The 25,600-nt window shown below is 45.5% G+C and overlaps 1 protein-coding gene across 1 annotated transcript; it reads left to right on the top strand.

Moving 5' to 3' along the window:
• Positions 1-723: 723 nt before the first annotated feature.
• LOC147457050 (uncharacterized) lies at positions 724-24,994 on the top strand. Its single transcript, XM_086512082.1, has 7 exons — positions 724-976; positions 2,422-2,533; positions 2,712-2,844; positions 2,945-3,148; positions 23,522-23,595; positions 23,692-23,766; positions 23,854-24,994. Exons 1-7 carry the CDS (start codon positions 915-917, stop codon positions 24,052-24,054), a joined length of 861 nt encoding a protein of 286 aa, XP_086368208.1. The 5' UTR covers positions 724-914; the 3' UTR covers positions 24,055-24,994.
• Positions 24,995-25,600: the final 606 nt, after the last annotated feature.

The raw sequence follows: 25,600 nt of genomic DNA on the forward strand, positions 1-25,600 counted from the left end.
CAAAAGCTGGCAATTGTGCCGCCCTTGACCATCGAGACAGATTGCGATAGCCATGAACATTTGTAGGGGCAAGAATTAGTGTGCTTATCCTGCGCTCACAAAGTTTCATGACTATCCATTCTTGTCTCCCTAGTTTAGGGCGACATAATGGCCACTTTTTTGGCTTTGGGCTCGCTGAGGATCCAACGACCAAAAGTGGGCGATAATGCCACCCTTGATCGTCGAGACAAATTGCAATGGCCATGAAACTTTAAAGGGGAAAGGATTAGTGTGATTCCCTTGTTTCTGAAAATTTTCATGGCCATATGTTCTCGTCTCGTCGATCCAGGACGTCACAATCACCAGTTCTTTAGCTTTGGGCTCGTCAAGGGCCCAACTGCCAAAAGTTGGCGATTGCGATACCCTTGACCGTTGAGATGGATTGTGATGGCCATGAAACTTTGCAAGGGTAGGGATCAGTGTGCTTTCCCCACCCGTGCAAAGTTTCATGGCTATACGTTCTCGTCTCGTTGGTGTAGGGCGACACAAATCACCAATTTTTTGGCTTTGGGCTCGCCAAGGGCCCAACGACGAAAAGTGGGCAACCGTGCCTGTAAGATGTGAGCTTTGTCCTAGAGTACTAGAGTATGAGCCAAGGAGAGAAAATGTCCAATTATCCCACATGCAGTGGTGCAAGGTTGTAGAGCTACTTAAATGTGGGGCCCTGATGTAGACTGCAGGCAGAGTTTGCCCAACCAGGGCGTGCTACCGTAGTGAGCCAAAGAGTGCAGGGCCGTAGGCGGTAGAGGGCAGAGCACATGCAAAGGGAGAGGGGACGAGGAAATTTTATAACAAGGGTATCTTTGAGGATATTGGATTGGCAGGGACAGAGGGAAACGAGAGACAGAGCCGCTTATTAACAGAGCGAGCGCGCCATGGAAACAAACTGGAGAGCGGGTTTGGCACAGGACTCTCGCAACAAGAATGTGAGCAGAATGTATATCTCTCTCTCTCTCTCTCACACACACACACACACACACACACACACAGAGAGATGGGGCGGCTGGATGTCTCTGTGATTTGATGCAAGTGCTTATGATTCTGTGCTTCTGAGGTGTAAGTAGGACTCCTAAATTAGTGATTCTTTATTCTGTCAGCATGGTTTGCCCCCAACAAAACCGGGGCTTATGTCGCATAATAGAACTGTGGCACCGCAATTGAAAAGCACTATGGGGTCCAAATTGAAGCTTCCATTATAGTTCAGAAACCGAGAAAAATCCATTTTTTGTTCGAAGCCCTAGAGAATTCCAAATGGAAGCTTCAATTTGGACCCCATAGTGGTTTTCAATTGTGGTACCACCGTTCTATTATGCGACATAAACCCCGGTTTTGTAGTTCAGAAACTGAAAGAAATCCATTTTTTGTTCCGAAGCCCTATAGAATTCCATTTTTTTTGTTTAAGAGTATTGAAATGCGTTGGATTGGGTAAAAAAAATTCCATTTTTGTTTCGAAACCCTAGATAATTCCAATCTTCTTGTTTAGAGTATTGAAAGCCTTTGGGTCATTCCGAAGCTACATGTGATGGGCAGTGTGAATTGATTAACTCTGGGAGCCAATATTTACAATGAAATTGTGTAAGATGTCATCAGTATGACACCATGACTCTACTCCTGGTGAAAGGTAATCGTTCCTCTTCCTTTCTTCATAAGTATAGACATACGTGCACGTGCTCGTGTGTGTTATAATGGATATATCTACATATTTATGTAAAGTGAGACTTGAGAGGCGGAGATGCGAATTACCATGTTAATAATGTCTATATATCACACACACACACGCACACACACACACACAAACACACACACATACAGACATATACATTTGTAGTTAAGTGTAGGTAACATGCCAACAAAAATTGTTTTGCTGTTTCCTTGACTTGGAATGAAATGCTTCTAGTTAACGTGACTATTCTATGGGTGCCTGTATATATAACCCCAAAGAATTTCAATCATCTTTTGAAATACCTTTGAGTTGTTTTAAACTTTAATCAAGTGAAGAGCTCCATGTCATTGATTGGTAGTGTGAATGGATCAACTTTGAGATCAAGTATTTAAAATGTGACTGGGTAAAATTGATGCTACAACTTCACGCCTATTGTAGTTGGCTTTTATTTTATCTTTTGTATTTGACCTTGAGCCAAGGTGTTTCTACTTCAAAGATATTCTTGCAGCTCAAAAGAAAAGAGGGGTCGCAAGGGGGGGGGGGGGGGGGGGGGGGGGGGGGGGGGCAAGAAGTAAAAGCAGTCACGTCTTGTCTATGGAAGTTAATGAGCAGAGCAAACAGCTGGAATGGAATTATATGTCTTACTGGAGCAATAGAAAAATCGATTGTTTATGCAGCTTCCAATTTTGTTGTTAATCTTGGGAATTGTATGCATGCAGAATGGAAACTCTGCAAAGGCATACTCCTCTGACTGGACAAGATGGCATGAGTGAGCTTTGGAAGATTGCTAATCGTTTTGAGGAGGAGATCTTTTATGCTGCCTCTGACCAGGTAACCATCTGATACGCAGTGTGTTGCATGCCGTCGTAAGGCTGTTAGGATGTTTGCATTCTACATAGTGAACATTCCACCACTTGTTCGTGTCTTGACTTTGAAACAGTGGCATGGCTGCATTTAACATCCTAACCATGCTTATATTGAGCTTGTGAGCTGTGGTATGCCTTCACAGCATGATTACTTGAGAAAAATCTCTTTAGAGATGCTGAATTTGGAAACAAGGACGCAAAATGCTCTGAATAGTGGTGCTTTGCCGACCAGCTCAGCTGGACCAAATCAAAGCTCTGTGAGACCTTCAGAGTCTGGTAATATACTTCTTTGGCACCTCTCTTTGATCAGAGCTTTTGCTGTTGGGTGTAGTACTTTGTTCTGACAAGTACTATGTTGGGCATTGGTTGAATTTAGGTGTCTCACAGGTGCAATCCCGGCAGCAAGTTGTTCAACCTGCTCAGGATGGAGTGTTGAACAATGGAATGCAAGCCTCTGCTAGCGGGCAAGCATCAAGCTTTTCCAATTTAAGTCAGCAGGCACCAGTTTTGAATGTTCTTGGGCAGTCACCTAGCAGTTTGCCGGCATTAAATGGGGGTCCTCTAGCTAATGGTGGAAGTGGTGGGCACGCTTCCCCCCAGAATTTGCATGTACAGAGAGAGAGAGAGAGAGAGAGAGAGAGAGAGAGAGAGAGAGAGAGAGAGAGAGAGAGAGAGGAGATGGAATGTTATATTAACGTCCTTTTGATGCTATATTAACGTCTTCAAAAGGCCAAAGTGACCTATGAGACCAGGAAGTTACAATGTGGTGGATCTGATACAAAGTCAGAGTAACAAAAGTGACAAAATAAAATACTATGGAATCCTAAACTGCCAGGTGTGAACTAAGCAGCTAGCTGGGATAGCTAAATCACAAGAGATCCAACATTGGTCGCTCGCGGATCTCATCAATCTCCTCCATGGTCAGTAGTCTGACCGGGTGTCGTGCATGTCGGGCCAAAGTGATCCGAATCCTCTGATGCAGCCTCCGTTGATGTTGTGTAGTCCTTCGTAGTCGTGGGCGTCTGGATCTCCCCAACTCGGTCGCTCGGTCGATCAGTGTGCCTCTTGGTGTGAGGCGACGAGCTCTCCTGTGGTAGTAGCTCTTGTGGGTGTCCAATGTCTGCTCTAAAGAAGTCTGTGATCCGTCTTTGAGAGTGGCTAGCCTCTCCCCTCGTCAGGCTCTCTCTGTGTCTGTGCAGCTCCAGCAAAAACAGACCCAGGCTTCTCTGATCCTCGTACTGCATGACTCTGGAGAGTGGTCCAAAGCCCTTCTTGAACAAGCAGTGAAAGCGGATTAGTATCTCGTAGTAGAGGGGGCAGTGGCATGTGTAGTGCAACTCTGTCTCAGGCTCCATGTCACACAGGAGGCATGTCCCGGCCTCTACTGGTACTCCGTTGTATCTCCCAGTCTTGATTCGTAGCTGGTGTGAAGATGTGCGTATCTGGACAATAGCACATTGTATCCCATGAGACAAGTGGGTGTCCATGTATCTAGGCCTCGTCACAAAATCATCCTCCGTAAGCTGGAGAAGTGCTCTCTGTAGAAAGCCATCTTCGTGCTCGGCTCCTATGCTGGCTGTATCCATGTCCTCCTGGTGTCTAGCTGAGTTAGGTCCTGGCGGATGAGCTTAGTGATCTTGGACTGTGTAAGAGTCAGAGAGGGTGCATCCAGTGAGTACTGGAAGGGGGGCAATCTGTGTATGTTGAACCCATGCGCTTGAAACCATGATGTCATCTCCCCATACCAGCATGTTGTATCTCCCTGCATGGCTAACTGTCGAGAGGACTCTAAGTGCAAGGCGGGCATATCTCTCTTTGGGAAGTGGTGTATGAAGGAGACAGATCTGGTGAGCACCTCAACCACTAGTTGGGGGACAGCTAGCTCTGCTCGGATAATGGCACGTGGTACTGAAGCCTTGTGTCACGTGCCCATATAACCCTATGTGTACGTGGACAAGCTACTTCATGGCAAGGGTTCAGTTTAGTTCAGTTCAGTCAGCCTAGATTAGGAAGTGATCTGACACTTTTGTGAGTCTGTTCGCAGACCGTGCATGTCCAGACACTTAGAGTAGATGCATATCCTCTGGTTGCACTTCTGTTGGGAACTAGGTAAGGCAATTTTGATAAGCAAGTACATAAGAAACCTAGCACTAGCATTTCTGGTAGAAGAGCCAACAGAACCACGTGTTCAACAGGCACCTTCTCAGCAAGACCGCCACAAGACACCTAGCGTTTTTGAAGCAGATACCTAGCGTTTTCTGCTGCAGACACCTAGCGTTTTCAGCATTGTAGATCAGCCAGCGTTTTGCATTTGCAAATCCTCTGGCGATAGAAGATAACAGATCAGCCCTAGCGTTAGCAGTTTGCACCAGCAGATCAATAGCAATAGCGTTTTTGCAGACTAACACAGAATTCAGCCTGGCATTTTTGGATTAGCACAGCAACTCAGTGTTTTGCAGATTCATCGCGACAGAACCTTAGTTAGCACTAGCGTTTTCAGTTTTCAGCAGTCAGATCCCGCAATAGAAGTCCCAAACCTCGCAGATCTCACCTACCCGCAGCAGATATTCGCCGCACGGTCAGATCCATCGAAGTTTGCAGTTTCAGCCTGGGAAACGCAGTTTTCAGCGTCTGCGTTTTCAGCGCGTCGTCGCTGCATCGTCGTCATCGCCGTCGCCATCAACATAGAGTCAGAATTCAGCAGATAAAAATTTGCAGATTTCAGCCAGTAGCGTTTTCAGATTTCAGCCCATCTCGTCGTCGTCCTCATTGTCGTCGACATTGTCGGCAAGTCCAAAGCATTGTAGAGATTTGTGCAATCAATAGTAGACCGCTCTCACCATAGAGAGTGGGGCCTTCGGAGGAGGGTTTGACAACATTCTGGTGTCGTATTCTTCTCTCTCTATCTCTCAGTCTCAGCACCTTCATTCACAGTGTTCATCCACTTTGTTTGTTTCCATTGCACTCTCTCACTAAAGAACGGAAGGCTCTCCCTTCCGTAAGTAAAAGGAACCTTGAGCGCAGTTCAGAGCACTCATCTTGAGCAAAGTTCAACATTCACTTCCGCTGCACCTTACACCTTGGCTCTAATGAGCCGCGAGATCATAGAGACTAGTGGCTTCTCCATGTCGCCCCATCCATCAGTGCGACCTGTCCTCCCGTGATGATCCAATGAAGGTCCCCAAATCTCAGCTCCATAGAGCAATGCAGAAGCCACCAAAGTGTCAAAGAGCCAGAGCTTCATCCGAGGCTCCTGAAACTGTAGGTGTGAACACATCCTCTCCAATCTACCCAATGCTGCATGGTCTCTAGTCAATCTAGTCTCTGTTGCTCTCCTCAATGAAAATGTTGGTCCACTAAAAACCACTCCAAGGTAAGTGTAAGCATCTGTATACTCCACTGTCTCCTGGCCGTATGTGAATGCAGGCGCTGACCTCCTGATCCACTGTGGGGTGCTATTAAATACCATGACCTTGGTTTTACCAAGGTTGACAGACAAACCACTTTCATGGGCAAAACCTATGCAAAGCATCCAAGTGACGTTGCATCCCCTTCGGAGAGTCGGAGATCAACACAATATCATCAGCATATAACATCCATATCCTTGCCAGCTGTGCACCTCTATCACCATCTCTCTCAATGTAGTCAGAAACCTCATCCACATACATATCAAATAGAGTGGAGACAGCGGGCAATCCTGCTTCACCCCAATAGTGGAGTGAACCGGTGTAGATAGACCCTCTGAGGTGCATACATGCCCCACTACTAACCTGTATAATGCCATGACTCTCCGAAATGAGCTCTGTGGGTACTCCCATCTCCTGTAATTTGCACATCAATCTAGCTCTGGGTACCGTGTCAAATGCTTTGCGGAAGTCCACAAAGCTACAATAGATCCATCTCCCATGTGATCTGCCCTCGTCAATGATGGTTCTGAGTGTCAAGATATGGTCAAGAGTAGAAAAACCTCTCCTGAACCATGCTTGCCGGGCTGCGTATATCCCCTCTGAAACGAACGAGGAGATAGGATCTCCCGGCTACACAGACCGCCTACAGATACGCGTTGGACGAACCACCTGACCATAGCCACCATCTGGCAGCTCCTTGTGCTGGGGCCAACGTCGAGGACGTAGGCGTGCACCTGTAAGACTGGGCGTCCCATACCACCCGGCCTCACCTCCTCGAGGTGACCTCGGGCACTCCTAGCCTCTCGTAACCACTGGCACTCTGCCAGTGGGGTTGATAACTGTAAATGAGGCCTTGGCCTCCCTTTTATAATAATGGCCGGCCACACTGGCCGTGTTCACACTACGTCCGCCCGGACACTGGACGCCCATCCCGACGGCATCTGGGCTAGATCCCCTCTCCTGTGAGCGGGACATAACGTCGATCACTGACGATGTCCTCTGGGAGACCATACAGCTTGATTGACAAATAAAACCGCCAACTCATTGCTTTTTATTGTTGACTTCGTTGGTATAAACTTCGCCATTTTTGTGAGTCTATTGACCACAACCCAAATAGCGTCATTGCCCCGACTAGTATTTGGCAAACCAACGATGAAGTCCATGGAAATACTTTGCCACTTGGCATCTGGAATTTCCAATGGGTGTAGCAGGCCAGCTTTCCTAAGGCGCTCTGCCTTATTGACTTGACACTGAGCGCATCTCTTCACATAGCTCTCTATGTAAGAGCGCATTCCTGGCCAATAGAAATATCGCTTGACCAAAGCCAAAGTTCTTTGGATGCCTGGGTGCCCAGCGTTAGGAACATCGTGGCATTCGCACAAAATCCTTTGTCGAATCTCATCGATTTCCGGCACGCAGACTTTACCATTTCTGAACAATAGTCCACCTCTTTAAGTTATGTGTCGCTCACAGGAGAGGGGATCTAGAACACGGCCAGTGTGGCCGGCCACTATTATAAAAGGGAGGCCAAGGCCTTATTTACAGTTATCGACCCCACTGGCAGAGTGCCAGTGGTTAGCCCGCGAGGCTGGCTAGGAGTGCGCGAGGTCACCTTGAGGAGGTGAGGCCGGGTGGTATGTGACGCCCAGTCTTACAGGTGCACGTCTACGTCCTCTAACGCTGGCCCCAGCATGGGAGAGTTGTCGGATGGTGGCTATGGTCAGGTGGTTCGTCCGACGGGTATCTGTAGGCGGTCTGTGTAGCCGGGAGATCCTATCTCCTCGATTACCTTTACGACGAGGACCCGAAGTCTTCGGCCCTTTCACCCCTCCTTTTAAAAGTTGCGTAAGCGGAGCAGTAACTTTAGAGTAATCCTTGATGAATTTGCAAAAGAATCCAGTAAAGCCTAAAAAGAACTTTACTTGGCGCACATTCTTGAGAATGGGCCAATTTCGCACTTTATCCAACTTTTCAGGGTCGACGCGAATTCCATCGCGAGTAATGATGTGACCCAAGTACAGAAGCTCTTTCTTAAAGAATTCACACTTAGAAGCCTTAGCGTAAAGGTTCTCAGTTCTTAGTACTTCGAGAACAGTGCGTATATGCAATAGGTGCTCAGGCAAACTTCGGCTGTAGATTAATATATCATCGAGAAATACAACAACGAAGTTGCCTAAAAATGGTCTCAGCAGATCATTCATCATCTGCTGAAACGTAGCCGGAGCATTGGTCAAACCAAAAGGCAAGACCAAAAACTCGTAGTGACCATAACGCATATGGAAGCCTGTCTTAGGAATATCTTCTAGTTTGATTCGTATCTGATGATAGTCTATGATAGCCTGATCGCAGGTCTATCTTCGTAAAATACAACGCTCCATGGAGCCGATCTATCAGATGGTCCATACGCAGGAGCGGGTAGTTGTTCTTGATAGTGAGTTTATTCAACCCCTTGTAATCCACGCAAAAGCGCATAGTGTTATCCTTCTTTCGAGAAAGTAACACTGGCGCTCCCCACGGGGATTTGCTAGGCCGAACAAAACCCCTGTCGAGATAATCCTTAAGCTGTCGCTGAATCTCGTTCTCCTCGGTTTTATTAAACCAATAGGGTTGCTTTGAGAAGGGCTGACTACCAGCCACCAACTCAATGCTATGATCTACTCCTCTCGAAGGCGACAAGCCAGGAGGTAGATCATCAAGAAAAACATCCTTGAAATCAGTCATGATTTCTCGGATAAGGTTGGATTCGTCGGAATCCCCAAGTTCAATAGAAGAACATGAAACATTTTTACGAAATTCAGTGACAGAAGTACCAAGCACTAATGAATCAAACCAAGCAGATGGTACACATTGATAAAAGTCAACATCAGAAGACTTTATTTCTTTATACATTTCCAAAGCAGTAACAACTGGTATTGCAAAACCATTATTTACAGACTTCTGATTACAAAGCGACACAGATACATGAGGCACGTTCTGCTTAACAAAAACAAGAGAGTGATGTACACAGTCTATATACAATGAGTCCTGTTTATCATAAAACCATGGAATTCCTAAAATAACATCTGCTCTGTCCAGGCGCATGATGTGGAAATCCAGGTTCTCTTTGTAATCAGCCAGCTCGAGCGACAAGTCTGGAACCATCCGATTCCATACATCCGTATCCACGCCACGAGTCATCTTCACGCGATACTCATGGTTACTGTCCTGTGTCCGCAGGTTCAGTTTCTGCACCAATTTTGCATCCACAAAATTGTGTGAGCTTCCATTATCAAGGAGTATGGTTACGTCGTGACCATTGATCTTCCCGTGGAAATGGAGAAGATCGTGCTTATCAAACACTTTGGTGCTGAAAGTAAATTAGTGCATGAACTGTGCGCTAAATGATGGATTTCAACTTGAACAACATCAGAGTTACCTGAGATCTCATGAATCTGAACCGAAGGATGGCCTTGCAGTTTTTGCGTCTTTTTCTTCTTAGGGAAATCCTTGATTTGGTGACCCGTCTGGTCACATCCGAAGCAAGCCCCCTTCTTCACTGCATCAGCAATTGAAGCGTTTCTGGCTTTCTTCTTTTCCTGAGAAGATCTCGGTGGTGATTTGGACTCATATTGGAATTGGGGTCGCTTCCTCGAAGCACCCTCCCTGGATTGATGGTCTGCAATTCTTTTGTTCTCATAATTCGTTCCATTTATTAAATGGAACGTCCCTGGCCTTTGCCACTGCATCCTCGACGTCAGTTGGGGCTTTATCCTTAATCAAGGCCCAACGGTAGTCCTCATGCAATCCCAGCAGATACACGTGCACGGCGTGCGTAGAATCCACCTTACAGAAGGTGAGCACCTCCTTGAAAGTTGTCGTATATTTATCAAAAGACAGAGGTTTCATCGAAAGACTCTGCACTTTGGCATAAGCTTTCAAAGGGTCCATTTTTGCGAAATCCTTCTTGAATTTCACGCAAAAATCAGCCCACGTCGTAGGCTTTTCTGTCATATCACGCCACCAGGTAAGCGCCTTACTGCGCAGATAAAGAGGAATCGTCTGGATCCTCCGTTCATCATGCTCCCCATGGAGATCAAAGTACGTGGTCCACCGGTGTAGCCAGTTATTTACAACCAATTCCGTACAGTCCTTCTCTTCTCCTGAGAAATTTGTAGTTTTATACGGAATTGTGGCAGTCGGACCACCCTGCGAACGCCCAAAAGCAGCAATCTGCGTCCGCAAATGCTGGAGATGGGTTTCGCCCTCGGAAATACGCGCAGTCGTCGACTGAGCCATATTTTCGAGAGCAGAAAGTCGGGAACTGAGCCCCTGTACGACCCCTTCGAGAGAGGCCAAGCGAAGGTTTGTCTGAACATTCGCGTTTTCCAGAGCGGTAACACGCTGGTCGAAACTCTGGAAAGTGCTTGTAATCCATGTGTAGAGAGCATGCGTAAATGGAATTTGGATGTTACCTGGCGTCACGCTGCACATCGGAGCTAGAGGAATCTATGGCGAAGTGCGTGAAAAACTGGAAAATTCACGCAAAACAGATCCTTTTCTGCACTTTTCGGTCGCGAAAAGTCGAAGTTTGAAGAGCTCTACGCGTCGGCGTGAGCGTCGGAACGGGAGCAGGTGATGGCGGGAGCGCGAGCAGATGAGAGAGAGCAGGCTTTGGAGAGGAGCAAGAGAAGCAAATGAGAGGTTTTTGTAAACTTTACAACTCTGTAAGTGAGTGTTTTAATGAATGTGCAGGTTTCACATTCATTTTTAAAAAAAGATTAAAGTGTCCTGCCTATACTATAAAAGAAACTCAAATGTCCTTGGCCATATTACCCAATGGGCGCCCCTTCTCTTTAAAAAAATCAACGTAAACTCCCAGCGTTAAAAAAAAAGAAGGCCAGCGTTGAGGCTACCGCGTGGAGCTCACGAAGAAACGAAGGGGGCGTGTGAAAGCCCGTGGCCAGCACGCACAAGGGGCGCCACATAGGAGCCAGCTCATACCAACTTCTCCACGTTGGAGAATTAACGCAATCCTGGCAGAATGGTTAACGCAGGCCTGGCTCTCGTTTTGGAGGTGGTCGCCCCCAAGCAAAGAGAGAGGTAGCACTCTCTCTCTCTCTCTCTCTCTCTCTCTCTCTCTCTCTCTCTCTCTCTCTCTCTCTCTCTCTGCTTCGCATAGAGGAGAAGGAGATTACAGAGAAAGCTTAAAGAGAATACTACATGCTGAATTTTAATCTAAAATCAGCCACTTAATGAGGGATTTACCGATTTCATCAAAAACCAGTAAAATCAATAAGTAATTCCCCCAATTAACGCACAAGGGGCGCCACATAGGAGCCAGCTCATACCAACTTCTCCACGTTGGAGAATTAACGCTATCCTGGCAGAATGGTTAACGCAGGCCTGGCTCTCGTTTTGCAGGTGGTCGCCCCCAAGCAAAGAGAGAGGTAGCACTCTCTCTCTCTCTCTCTCTCTCTCTCTCTCTCTCTCTCTCTCTCTCTCTGTGCTTCGCATAGAGGAGAAGGAGATTACAGAGAAAGCTTAAAGAGAATACTACATGCTGAATTTTAATCTAAAATCAGCCACTTAATGAGGGATTTACCGATTTCATCAAAAACCAGTAAAATCAATAAGTAATTCCCCCAATTTTCAATGCCAATTCGCCGATTTTTATAAAAAATCAGCAACGTAGTATTGATTTACACCTGCGAACATACTCAAGAGAAGAAAATTGATTAATTAAATAACTATTTCATAAAAAATTGCATGAAACAAAGGCTATCCGACTCGAACCTATCCGTAGGTGTGGACACAGTCTCTCGTGCAGCCAAGCCGGCTCTGATACCATGAAACGAACGACGAGATAGGATCTCCTGGCTACACAGACTGCCTACAGATACGCGTTGGACGAACCACCCGACCATAGCCACCATCCGGTAGCTCCCCCGTGTTGGGGCCAGCGTCCGAGGACGTAGGCGTGCACCTGTAAGACTGGGCGTCCCATACCACCCGGCCTCACCTCCTCGAGGTGACCGTCGCGCACTCCTAGCCTCGCGGGCTAACCACTGGCACTCTGCCAGTGGGGTCGATAACTGTAAATGAGGCCTTGGCCTCCCTTTTATAATAACGGCCGGCCACACTGGCCGTGTTCACACTACGTCCGCCCGAACACTGGACGCCCATCCCGGCGGCATCTGGGCTAGATCCCCTCTCCTGTGAGCGAGACATAACACCCTCCCTCTCTGCCCATCTACTCAGCTGCTACTCAAGAATGGATACGTACAACCGTGCCAATGTGTGTCCAATCATGATAGTGTGATAATTCCCATGCTCCATAGGGTCTCCGGACTTGAAGATAGGTACAATAGTAGATAGGCTCCAAGTATCAGGCAAGCCCTCACACATGGCACGGTTAAACATAACTGCTAGAGCTCTGCTAGTAGATCTCTGGCATGCATGAAGTACTCAGCCAGTAAGCCATTATGATCATATGCTCTCCAAGTCCTCATCCTGTCAATGGCCTTCCTCACCATCTCAGCGGTGAGAGAAGCACATGTGTAGTGGCATGGTTTGGGGAGGATCGGGAAGGGGCGGTTGTCCAGGAACTGTGTACAGAGATGACGCGTATTGGCCCCAGGCCTTTGTAGAGGTAATGGCGGGGGGAGGGGGGGGGGGGGGGGGGGGGTGCTCATGCAAGAGCCGCCATGCCTCACGTGAGTCCTGACTCAAAAATAGCTGGTATAGATCCTGCTCTAGGCGAGCCAAAAATGCCCTCTTCTTTCTTCGCACTAGGCGTCGGAAGTCAATTTGTGACTGTCTGTGAATGATGTCCCCCAAAAGTACCTCCCTTTGAAGTCTAGCTCTAGTCTCGCGGCATTCCTCATCATATTAGCTGTTCTGGGGCATGCTCCCAAAACGGCGTCTCTACTCGGGCTGGGTGTGTGGGTATGCCTTTGCTACTGCATCATGTAATATCTGTGTCAGTATAGTAGTAAGCTCCTCCAAAGGTCGCCATGGCTCTTTTGTACAGAGGCGTTTGTAGATCCTATCTATATATACAGAGTCCGTCTCCCGCGTGAAGGTGTAGCGAGTAGGGGCTGTTGCCTGAGGCCTGTGTGCTACACTAAACTGGAAAGAGATGGTCAACGACACGAGCATGATCCACTGCCACACCAACATGTCTGGGTCCAACTGTGAGATCCTGGATACTAGAGATGAGACTCGGCTGTGCCATGACATAATCCACTTTACTGGCTCCATGTCTGTGTCGAAAGCATGTAAAACCCCCCGCAGTGGGAAATCTCTGTAGGCCATTCAAGATGACCAATCCATGTGCAGTCCCCATGTCTATCAAGTGTCGTCCATACTCAGTATGTTCCCCATCTTGTGATAGTCTGGATAGGCCCGCCGTCTTTGCAACATCTAGCTCTCTCAGCATCTCCTCTGAAGTATCATAAAAAACTGTCTGATGATGGGTAGTCCTAGCATTGAAGTCCCCTAGAATGATGATGTCACCATCTCTAGAGAACTCCCATATGTCATCATCCAAAATAGAAAAGGGGGACTATCCTCTAGGTTGTGCATACACTGACGTACTCTGGGGAAAGTAGCAAATAGCAATGTAAAGATACTGCGTGTCTCTGCTCTCAATCTCACCCACATGTATCTAGCTTGCTCATTCCTGTGAGCTATATGTATCAATGGCTGCAACTCCTCCTGTCACGTGACACATCCAACCCTATGTGTCCGTGGACAAGCTACAACATGACCAGAGTTCAGTTCAGTCAAGTCAATCTAGAATAGGAAGTGATCTGGCACTTTTGTGAGTATGTTCGCAGACTGTGCATATCCAGACACTTAGATTAGATGCATATCCTTTGGTTGCACACATCATGACCATCAGATTCCAGTCACATTGCATCAGTAGCATGTTTACAGTGCATAGACCTATTTTCCCTATTTTTGACATTTTTCACTTATTATTTTTAAGTGACTTTTGTTGGAAACTAGGCAGGTCAATTTTGCTAAGATAATATATAAGCAAACCAAAGTTAGCACTTTTTAGCAGAAGAGGTAACAGGAGCACACGCTCAACAGGCAACTTCTTAGCAGAACCCCCAAGGGCCTAGCGTTTTTGCGTCACAGCAGAAGGCTAGCGTTTTTGCACCAGATCAGCCAGCGTTTTTGCATTGGCAACAGCTTGGCGACAACAAGAAGCAGAAGACTCCCGAACGTTAGCAGATTCTCCAGAGCAAGACCATTTTCAGCCCTAGCGTTTTTGCATCTGCAAGGCCTTTCAGCGTTTTTGCAGATCTTCGCGACGAAATCTTCACAAGCACCCGCGTTTTCAGTTTTCAGCAGTTAGTACCCGCAGTACAAGTTCCGAACCTCACAGATCTCACCTTCCCGCAGCAGATCCTCGCCACACGGTCAGATTCCGCAAGGTTTACAGTTGCAGCCCGGAAAACGCAGATTTCAGCATCTGCGTTTTCAGCGCGTTGTCGTCGCATCCTCGCCATCGACATCGTCACTGACATAGAGTCAGAATTCGGCAGATAAAGATTTGCAGATTTCTACCATTAGCATTTTCAGATTTCTGCCCGTCTCGTCGTCGTGTTTACCGTCGTCGACATCGTCGGCAAGTCCAAGCATTGTAGAGATTTGTGCAATCAATAGTAGACCGCTCTCGCCATAGAGAGTGGGGCCTTCGGAGGAGGGTTTGACAACTTTCTGGTGTCGTATTCTTATCTCTCTATCTCTTAGTCTCAGCACCTTCATTCATAGTGTTCACCACTTTGTTTGTGTCCGTTGCACTCTCTCACCAAAGGAACGGAAGGTTCTCCCTTCTGGAAGTAAAAGGAACCTTGAGCACAGTTCGGAGCACTTATCTTGAGCAAAGTTCAACATTCACTTCCGTTGCACCTTACATTGGTATCAAAGCTTTAGTAGTGTTTTGTATCACTCAAGGAAAGAACCACAAGAACCACATAATTTTTTTTTGCTTGTTGAGGTCGCACGAACCCAAGTTCACTTGGGCGATTTCTAATCGTGTTTTTGAAGAATGTCAGGAAACCCAAGAAAGAAGGGCTTGTCCAACCTCCCCTTGTGCCTCTTTTCACTCATTGAGAGCAGACCGTGCACTTAGCGGCCAGCCAATTGACGTGAGGTGGGAAAAAGCAACCTTGGTGTGAGCGCAAGGCCGCTAAGGGGTGCGCCCGCGGAAAAGAGCAGAACTCAGGTGAAGAGAAGATTCTTCTCTAACACAGATTGCAAGCTAAAGAAGAACCTCAAGGACCTCAAGACCCGCAAGAACCTCAAGAACTCAAGAACCCCAAGAACCAAGACCCACAAGAACCCGAGTTCCTCGTGAACTTAAGAACCCAAGACCACAAGAACCCACGACTTCAGTGGATGGTCATCACTCGAAGAGGAATGGATACTTCGCTAGGACGTGATGAGCATGAGAGAGGCGAAGAAGAATTTTCCCCACCAAGAGGTTTTTCCGACCCTTCCTTATCTACGTCAAGGATTGCACTAACTCCTATGGAGGCTTTAGACCAGATGTCTATGGAAAGGAAGTTAGAACACGAAGCACGAACAACAGAAAGAATGACAGAAATTGATTGTCAGTACCAAGACAAAATGGCAGCCATAGCGCGTGAGCGCGAGCAAGCATACTTGGAAGCCAAAGTAAGACAAGCAGAATTTGATCGCGAGAACAAAGCAAGACAAGAGAAGGGCGACCAACACATGAAAGAGTTGTGGCAACTTTTTTCTATTGTGCAGGCCCAGTTTGCACAAAATCAGGAAAAGGAGATTCTCTTAGTCTCGTCTTCTCCAAAGCATGATAGACATGATTTGCATGATAATGATAATCATGAAGAATTGGATGACAATGACAAGCATGATGATTTGCTTGATCAAGATGTGATTTCTCACGAGCGTGATGATTTGTATGACCACGGTGTGATTGTTAGTTGATACTGTTTCTAGTGAAGCTAACCTCATTGCAGATTCAATCAATCACGAAGAACTGATCTTGGCTCTCGAGCCTAGGTCCAAAGAACCCCCTCAGAAAGAATGAGAAAGAGAAAGAGCAACCCAGAACAGAAAGAAAAGGATGCACGACCCAAGCTTACTCCTGAAGAGAGGGCTCTCTACATGAAGGAGGGGAAGTGCTTTGAATGCGGGGAAACTCGGCATATCTCCGCGAAGTGTCCTAACAAGGCACTTAACGAACAAGATAGCGAAAGACCAGAAAGTTCTAAAGCAGCTGAGAGACGTGGCAGAAAAGGCAGATAACTAGCAGAACTGGTACCACATGGCATGAGGCCTGAACCGAATTTAATGAATGATAGTACAAACTTTGCCGGGCAAAGGGAAAGATCAGGAAGCTCTTTTGAAGGAGCCAAGGCCAACTTCTTGAATTGGCGGCTCGATTTGGAATTACTCCCAACAGACTGAGGCCACAGGTGGATGTAGTTCGAGTGGCACCCAGACGGGATGTTTCCATTACACCGAGCATTGGAAAACTTTGTTTGCAATGACAGGGGTATTTAGGGCACACGGAGTTTTACATAATTGCCTTGGAAGGTTGTGACGTTCTATTCGAAATCCCTTGGTACCACAAGAACAATGCTGTGGTTGACTACCGGGCCGAGGATGCGACTTTGATAAATGAAGGGCTCAGAGATTGTACTTGATGAATTTCAATTTCTTTACTCACTTTTTTGGGAGAGAACTGAACGATGGATGAAGGTCGAATATGTTTTGACCTGAACAAAAGAACGCCAAGATTTTCTCCACACTCATGGCGATTGCTTTTCAGAGGGCCTGTCAGGCGAGTTACCAATCGCTCATCTTGAAGATTATACTATTGATCTGATACTAGGAAGCACACCACCGAACCGGCCACCTTACCGTGTGAGCCAAGCCCAAAACGAAGAGATTGTGAACCAAGTGAAAGACCTCTTAGAAAAGGATCTTGTCCAGCCTAGTACCTCACCGTATTGCTCTCCCGTGTTGTTGGTTTTGAAGAAAGACGGATCTTAGAGAATGTGCATCGATTATGGAGCTCTCAAGAAAATCACCATCAAGAACAACGTTGGATCAAAATGTACGTACGGATCGGTTCGGTACCGTACGGACGTTTTGTACGGATCCGTACCGTACGAAACGATCCGTACGCCTTTTATTTATTTATTTATTTATTATAATAATAAATTATTTTGGGGCTGGGTGGGAAGCCCGTACGGTGTTGATTTAAAATCAAAATCTAAGTCTCTTGCAGGAGTTACACAATATGTGGTTGTCTTGTAAAACATGTCTTTGAATGTCTCTATAAGTTGTTGACTTCTCTCTTGTTTTTTGTTGGAAATGTCCTAGAAAATTTAGTACTTTGCGGTTTTTTTACAAGAGTACGTATTTTTACGTATATAAATTTTTCTCCTGTACGTTGTTCGTACATATACATCACGTACAGTACGGTTGGTACCACCTTGATCAAGAACAGATTTCCGATTCCTAGGATCGATGATATACTTGACAGATTACAGGGATCTCTGTGTTTTAGCAGGATTGATTTGAAGAGTGGATATCATCAGATCCAAATCGCACCGGAAGACGTCTACAAGACAGCCTTTCGGACGACTTTTGGGTTATTTGAGTTTTTGGTGATGCCTTTTGGCTTAACCAATGTTCTTGCGACATTTAACTGGATGATGGACATGATTTTTCGAGAGTATAGACTATTTGGCACTTTCTTTGACGACATCATTGTTTCTCCAAGGATGAGGCAGAAGTTAGAGATCATCTGTTTCAAGTCTTTCAGGCATTACGAGATCACAAGTTAGTGATTAATGCAAAGAAAAGTGAATTTTTTCTACCAGAGAGAGACTTTTGGGACACGTTGTGTCAGTAGCAGGAGTGCAGATGGAGATAGAGACTATCGGTTGGCCCGATTTGAAGAATGCCCATGAAGTTAGAAGCTTCTTGGGACTGTGTTTGTACTACATGCAATTTATTAGAAAGTTTGCAGAGGTTGCTTCCCCTTTGCATATCTTGACACAGAAAGGAGTCCCTTTCTCGTGGGGACCCACATAGGTGATTGCCTTTCGGACTTTGAAAGAGAAATTGACTAGGGGACCAGTTTTGACTTTGCCGGACTTGCAGAAGTCGTTTGAAGTATATAGTGATACTTGTGGTTGTAGTCTAGATGTGGTCTTAATGCAAGAAGGCCAATGTCATTGCCGATGAGAGCTGATTGTTCTCAAGGCCGGAATTGACAACATAGATTTGTGAGAAAGAGCTTTTGGCGACTATCCATGCTCTTATTCAGTGGCGACATTACCTACTCGGAGCCTATTAAGGAGGTTACGCTACTTCTTGTTACGGAAGCAGCTATCGGAAAAAGTAGATGCAGTGGGTAAACATCTTGTCACAATTTACTTTCGGATTGTCCATGTGCAGGGACATAAGAAATTGGTGGCAAATACTTTGTCATGAAGGCCGTTGGTTCTGGCTATTTCCGCGATACATCATAGGAACTTTGAGGATATGGTTGGTCAATACGCCACTGATACAGATTTTGCAGATGTATTCAGTTGAATATAGAAAAGGGAGATAGTAGCGAACGATTCCATTCGGGATGGCTACTTGATCAAGAAAATCATGTTGTGCGTTACACAGCCGTTGAGGAAAAAGGTTATAACCGAATGCCACTGTCTGCCTTATACGGGTCACCACGGGATTGCTACCACCTTGAAAGGGGTAGAGAGATACTTCTTTTGGCCGAGACTCAAGAAGGATGTGGACGAGTTTGTGCGCAGTTGCTTGGTATGCTATAAGGTCAAGTTTGACAGGCATAAAGCATAGGGATTGTTACAGGCTTTTACCCATACCCACCCGCCCTTGGAAAAGTATTGCAATGGATTTCATCTCCCGAGAACATAGTGTGGGCACAATTGTTTATTGCCCAGGTCTTTAGATTACATGGCATGCCTGAGACGATTGTCTTCGACAGGGATCCCAGGTTCACGAGTTGGTTTCGGACGGCTATTTGGGAGAACATAGGCACACGGTTGCAGTTCTTGTCATCGTTCCACCCATAGACTGACGGGCAATTAGAGACTGCTAATTCAGTGGTACTGGATTTGTTGTAGTCTTCTTTGTTGGATCAGAAGACTACTTGGGAAAGGTTTTTACCTTTGGTTGAATATGCCTACAGAAACACGATTAACTCTTTGATGGGGAAGGTGCCGTTTGAGATTCTTGTATCTGCTACGAAGGTTCCACCCTTCCTTAGCACAAAAGATAAGATTTTTCTTTGAAGCCGATTAGTTCACGAGGGACTTGATCCGCAAGGCTTTGTAGAAATTTCAGGATAGACAGAAAAGGGCAGCAGATCGCCATTGTCGCGATTTGAAATTGAAGGAGAATGATGGGGTGCTCTTACATTATGGGAATGCACGCCCGAGAAAGAAAAAAAGGGAAAGGAGCGGCTTCTTTGAAAGCTTAGCATGAGATAGTGTGGACCTTTCCAGATTTTCTGAAAAGATAAATAATATCTCCTTTGGACTAAAGCTGCCAGAATACTTGGAGGATTCACAATGTTTTTTTTATGTGAGTCTCTTGAAGCCTTTTGAAGGCGATGTGCCTAATGATGAACAACCCGAAATGGACGAAAACTAACAGATACTCGTTCCAGAACAGACATTGGCACATAAAGAAAGTAAGAAGGTAAAGCGAACTGACGGTTCTTGGTTAAATTCAAGACCTACTTCGCCACTCCTTTGTCAACAGATGCCTCGATTTTTGAATACTAGAGTCACTGATGTCTCTTTGAGCTTCAGGGATACTGAGAGCTGACAGTATTCTATTGGATGACTTTTTGGATGACTTTATAAAATGGAATTCTTGAATATGAAACTGATTTGTTCTTGACTTGGTTTTAATGTGCAGGAACTGATAGACGAAATGACTGCAGCATTTTGGTCTAAATGATCTCGAATGCAATAGGGGTTAGTCAATCGGGCATCTATGAGGTCCCGACTGGATCTAGATGCGATTGCTAGCTACATTGCCGATAAATCATGGTCTAAGATCCGAATGAATGTTGAATGTGATTTGTCATGTGATGTCCTGTGATGTCATGTGATGTGACTGTCGATTGGTACGTGTGCTAGATGTGTGTTCCTAGTACGTAGGTACTAACAGTCAGTGTTTGCTAAGGCAGTTCATGGCTTCTGTCTGTTTTGTAGGTGTAATCGAGGGCGATTACAATGCTTTCAAGAGGGGGTTATGTCACAAACCGGTGACGTGGCATGCTAGTACACATCTACACACTCTCCCTTTTGCAAGCAGATCCGGAAAAGGCGGCAGAATGCTAACGTGGCTGTATGGCAGATTCCAGATTTTGCGCCGAAAAATCCGCTGACATGTGCTGACGTGGTAGAGCGTACGGAACCTGATGACGTGGTTGGATGTACGGCTTCTGGCTACGTTGATTTTTGGCTGCTTTTCTATGCAATTGCAAGAGAAAGAGAGAGCTAGCTTTTGCTTTGTTTTATTAAGGCATAAGAGGAAGAGAAAGAGCCTTTGCTTTATTTTTATGAAGGCTTTTAGAACCCAAGCTTTTGATTTTATTTCTCAGCTTTTGGAACTCTGCTTTTAGCATCCCATGTAACCTTTAAATAAACGGGTTGGCCTCTCACAACTCAGAGTATTTGGATGCAGAGTCTGAGTGTGAGCGCCTGCCCGCACTCTTGTACTTTGAACTCAGATTAATACAAAAAGAAATACCGAAAGGGGTGTCGGTCTTTGGGGCCAATATCTCTAGGCACGGAACTCCGCTGGGCTAGTGTCGAATAAATTGTGGACTGTGAACTGTTTTGAAGTGGTTATTTGGTGCTGTCGCAATAGATTCTTGACTTGAAGTGTCCAAGTCTATTACAGCATCAACGTTTTCAGTTTCAACACTTAGACTCCGTACCGCAAGTCCCAAACCCTGCAGATCTCACCTTTCCGTAGCAGATCCTCGCCGCGCGGTCAGATCAGCTAAGGCTTGCAGATTCAGCCAAAAAACGCAGATTTCAGCATCTGTGTTTTCAGCGCCTCGTCGTCGCATCGTCGTCATCACCGTCGTCACCAACATACAGTTAGAATTCAGCAGATAAAGATTTGCAGATTTCAGCCCGTCTCGTCGTCGTCCTCATCGTCATCGACATCATCGGCAAGTCCATTGCATTGTAGAGATTGTGCAATCAATAATAGACCACCTCGCCATAGAGAGTGGGGCCTTCAGAGGAGGGTTTGACAACATTCTGGTGTCGTATTCTTCTCTCTATTTCTCAGTCTCAGCACCTTCATTCATAGTGTTTACCAGTTTGTTTGTGATCATTTGCACTCTCTCACTAAAGGAATTGAAGGCTCTCCATTCCGTAAGTAAAAGGAACCCTTGAGCACAGTTCCAACATTCAGATCCACTGCACCTTACAGAAGTCTCCCAAAAGAATGACATCTCCATCCCTAGAGAACTCCCATATGTCCTCATCCAATATCATGTAGGGTGACAAAATAGCATATTGCAATGTAGAGTGGCCTCCCTATCTCTGCTCTCACTCTGACCCACATATATCTGGCCTGCTCATCCCTCTGAACAATACGAACGAAGGGTTGCAGCTCCTCCCTGAATAGGACTGCCACACCTCCTGATTCCCGTCCTCTATGCGTTGATCTCACTTCTTGCCTACAAGTAGTCTCCCAATGGTATCCCGTCACTCTAGGTAATATGTGCTGTCAGGAGATATCCAAGTTTGCTTGAGTGTAGGTTTCTTCTTCAGGAATTCCTTCCTAGCTTCCAGTGTAGGCAAACGTGTAATGAGTGCTCTTTCCTTGGGCCTTCCTTTCTCATCACTTCTCTTCTTGCCAACTCATTAAGCACCTGTGTGTATGGGTTCAGAAATACCCATGCGCTTCAAGAGCTCTTCCACTTTTTCTTGCAGTGTCTTTGAGACCTGTAACACGCACACGAAGGGCTCTAGTCTCTCTCTTTTGCTCCTTCTCGATTGTCATATTGATGATAGTCGATGTTGGTGTGGATTTAGGCATCTTATCTTTTCCTTTCTTTGCGTCTTCAATCCACTTTTCAGCTTTATCAACCTTCTCTTGTGTTTTGAATAGGTGCTCCGCCCACGAAGAGGTTGTTCGTGCCTTCTGCTCTTCCTCTTCTTGTAGAGATTTCACATGCTCCTTCATGCTTTCAAGCTCCTTGATCATTGAGGGTTGATTTTTTGCCTGCTTTGCGGGGGGACACCTTGCACCTTGGGCGGGGTTTCATAAATGCCATCATCCTCGACATCGATTGGGAAGAAGAAGAGAATTTTAACGTCGTAGGAAACTATCCCAAGAGACCTTAGAGATATATCCGATGATGAGAGTTGAACTCAAGTCCTGTTATTCAAGAGGGAAATGGCATAACCAATCCACACTTGGGTGATAGAAAGGTTATACCATTTTCCTCTTTTTCATTAGCACACACCCACGCACCCACACATACCCGAGAAGAAGAGAATATTAACGTCTTAGGGGAGAGAGAAGAAGAAGAAGAAGAAGAAGAAGAGAGTTTTAACGTCGTAGGAAACTATCCCAAGAGACCTTAAAGATCTAGCCGACAAGGAGAGTTGAACTCAAGACCTGTTATTGAAGAGGGAAATGGCATAACCAATCTACCAGAGAGAGAGAGAGAGAGAGAGAGAGAGAGAGAGAGAGAGAGAGAGAGAGAGATGAGATGTTATATTAATATTAATGTCTTCAAAAGGTCAAAGTGACCTATGAGACCAGAAAATTACAATGTGGTGGATCTAATACAAAGACTGAATAACAAAATAAAAATACTGTGGAATCCTAAGCTGCTAGATGGTGGATCTAATACAAAGACTGAATAACAAAATAAAAATACTGTGGAATCCTAAGCTGCTAGATGTGAACTAAGCAGCTAGCTGGGATTGTGTAGGATGAAGGGGGGGGGGGGGGGGGGGGGGGGGGGGGGGGGGGGCGGGTGTGAATGGGGAGCTAATACAACACAATGTGGGTGTATCCTCAAAAAGAGCTAAATCATAGGAGATCCAACATCGGTCGTTGGCGGATCTCATCAATCTCCTCCATGGTTAGTAGTCTGACCGGGCGTCGTGCATGTCGGGCCAAAGTGATCCGAATCCTCTGATGCAGCCTCCGTCGATGCTCTGTAGTCCTCCGCAGTCGTGGGCGTGTCGATCTCCCCAGCTCGGTCGCTCGGTTGCTTGGTCGATCAGAGAGAGAGAGAGAGAGAGAGAGAGAGAGAGAGAGAGAGAGAGAGAGAGAGAGAGAGAGAGAGAGAGAGAGAGAGAGAGAGAGAGAGAGAGATTATGTGCAAGGTTTCTCTTTTATGGGCAAATGAGACTCCTCATTTCATCTCCTCCACTGTTTGACTTTCCATGTCCTTGAACAACTTTTCTTTTCATCTCCTCCACACACTTGACCTGCCACATCCTTAAGTTTCCATAAGAGATCTCACATTTCCCTGTCTGTAGTTGGACCTGCTGATTCAGCACAACAGATGGGGCAAGCAGGAGGAATGGATCAAGCTGATATAGTGTGGAGCAAGGTCACTTAATGACAAGGCTATGCAACTCTTTCCATTTTCCAGCATGGTGTTTTTAGGACGTCTATCCTGAACTGGAGTATTTGGCTTTTGATGCAGATGCAAACACTTAAAGAGAAGTACTTTGACGACATGCAGGATTTGTTAAACATGCTCGCAACAAGGAGCACACAGGTAAGGTATTGGGACTATTTTGTTTTGAAATTTAAAGCAAATCATTTGCAGGACTTTTGAATAGCATCTTTAATGATGCTTACGCAGCAAATGCCACAAGAACAGTTGCAAAAGCTGAATCATTACAAGACAGTGCTGGAACGAATGAGGCCTTACCTTTTAGCCTCAAAAGGAACCTTTCCTAAAGAGTTTAAGCAAGACAAAGTTGAAGCTTTTGAGAAGCAAATTGTTAATATCATGGAGACGTTCAAGCGGAAAAGACAGAGGCACCACAGCAATCCACCCTAGGTCAAGCTCAGACAGTGCAGCAACCCCAGCAGGCTCCACCAAGTGTGCAGTCTGATAATAAATCTGTGCAGGTTCCACAAATGAATTCTCCACTTTCAGCTACACCTGACCTCCAGTCGAATAGTGCTTCCAATAATTCTTTCCCTTTATTGCAATCCAATGTTTCTTCAATTCAGCAAGCAATAGGTGTGGCTACTCAGCCAACCTCCCAGAGTGCCATAAACCCTTTGCAAATGAATGTACCTGGTATACAGCCACAGCAACAAGACCAACATTTTCACTTTAAGGAGGTTGAGATACATGCTTTGGAAAATTCTTGAACGAAAGCCACTACAAGATGAGAAAACCTTCAATATCCTCAACATACCTCCATCAAGAAAACCCAAAGGACTTGAAGTATTAATAGAAGAGTTCATGGAGGAGGATGAGGAGAAAATGAGGGAAACGGAGGAGACGAACATTGAAAGGGGGGACTTGGAGACCAGGGGGCTGAGGAAGATTGAATCAAGACTCCCATAATCGGTGAGAAATGTCAACCCCAAAGGCTTCATGGTGGTTGCCTTTCCTGATGTTGACCTCCTGGAAAGGAAAGAGAATGTGCTCCTAGATGCTCAAAGTGTTTGCATGAATTCTTAAAGGATAGAATAGAAATATCAATGCCTATATTGTTCTGCATTCTTCAAAGTTTACCCTTCTACCCAAGTCCTTGGAATGAGTAATCATGTTGATCGTTGATAACTAACAGTCGTATCTTTTTGCATATTGATGATGCATGATTATAATCGGTGAGAAATGTCAACCCCAAAGGCTTCATGGTGGTTGCCTTTCCTGATGTTGACCTCCTGGAAAGGAAAGAGAATGTGCTCCTAGATGCTCAAAGTGTTTGCATGAATTCTTAAAGGATAGAATAGAAATATCAATGCCTATATTGTTCTGCATTCTTCAAAGTTTACCCTTCTACCCAAGTCCTTGGAATGAGTAATCATGTTGATCGTTGATAATTAACAGTCGTATCTTTTTGGATATTGATGATGCATGATTATAAGTTAGATATCTTACAAAAAGTGGAGGTGGTTGATCTTACCATCTTTCATTTTTAAGAATTCTATCGTCTTTAATGAACTAAAGAGCTGGCCATCCAATATAGATTTTGAAACCTGCACTTGTGATTTTTTCTTATCATGAGGTCTGTTTATTTTGCAAAGTCTATATTTCTAGTAGTTTGGATATAGATAGTTCATCAAAGGAGTTTGATAAGGATCAAGAGAAATCAAAAAGTTTTAGAGCGGAGTAAGTCGAATAAAGCTTCCGAAACAAGGGAAGACTAGCATGGTGGATAAGACAAAGACTTCAAAATGAAGTGTGGTGTACACAATGTTAAAATCACGGCTACTTGGTAGCTGGATGTGCCTTGAATCAGAAGTGGTTCCATCTATGCCAGATGGACACATATAACACTTGTGAATGCTACCACACTGGGTAGACTCAAAGAGCATAGAAACCAAATTAAAAAATAGCATCAATAAAAATGGCTCAAGCTATTGAT

The sequence above is a fragment of the Adiantum capillus-veneris genome, chromosome 5 (assembly GCF_014529385.1).
Source record: "Adiantum capillus-veneris isolate H3 chromosome 5, ASM1452938v2, whole genome shotgun sequence".
NCBI classification, from domain to species: domain Eukaryota; kingdom Viridiplantae; phylum Streptophyta; class Polypodiopsida; order Polypodiales; family Pteridaceae; genus Adiantum; species Adiantum capillus-veneris.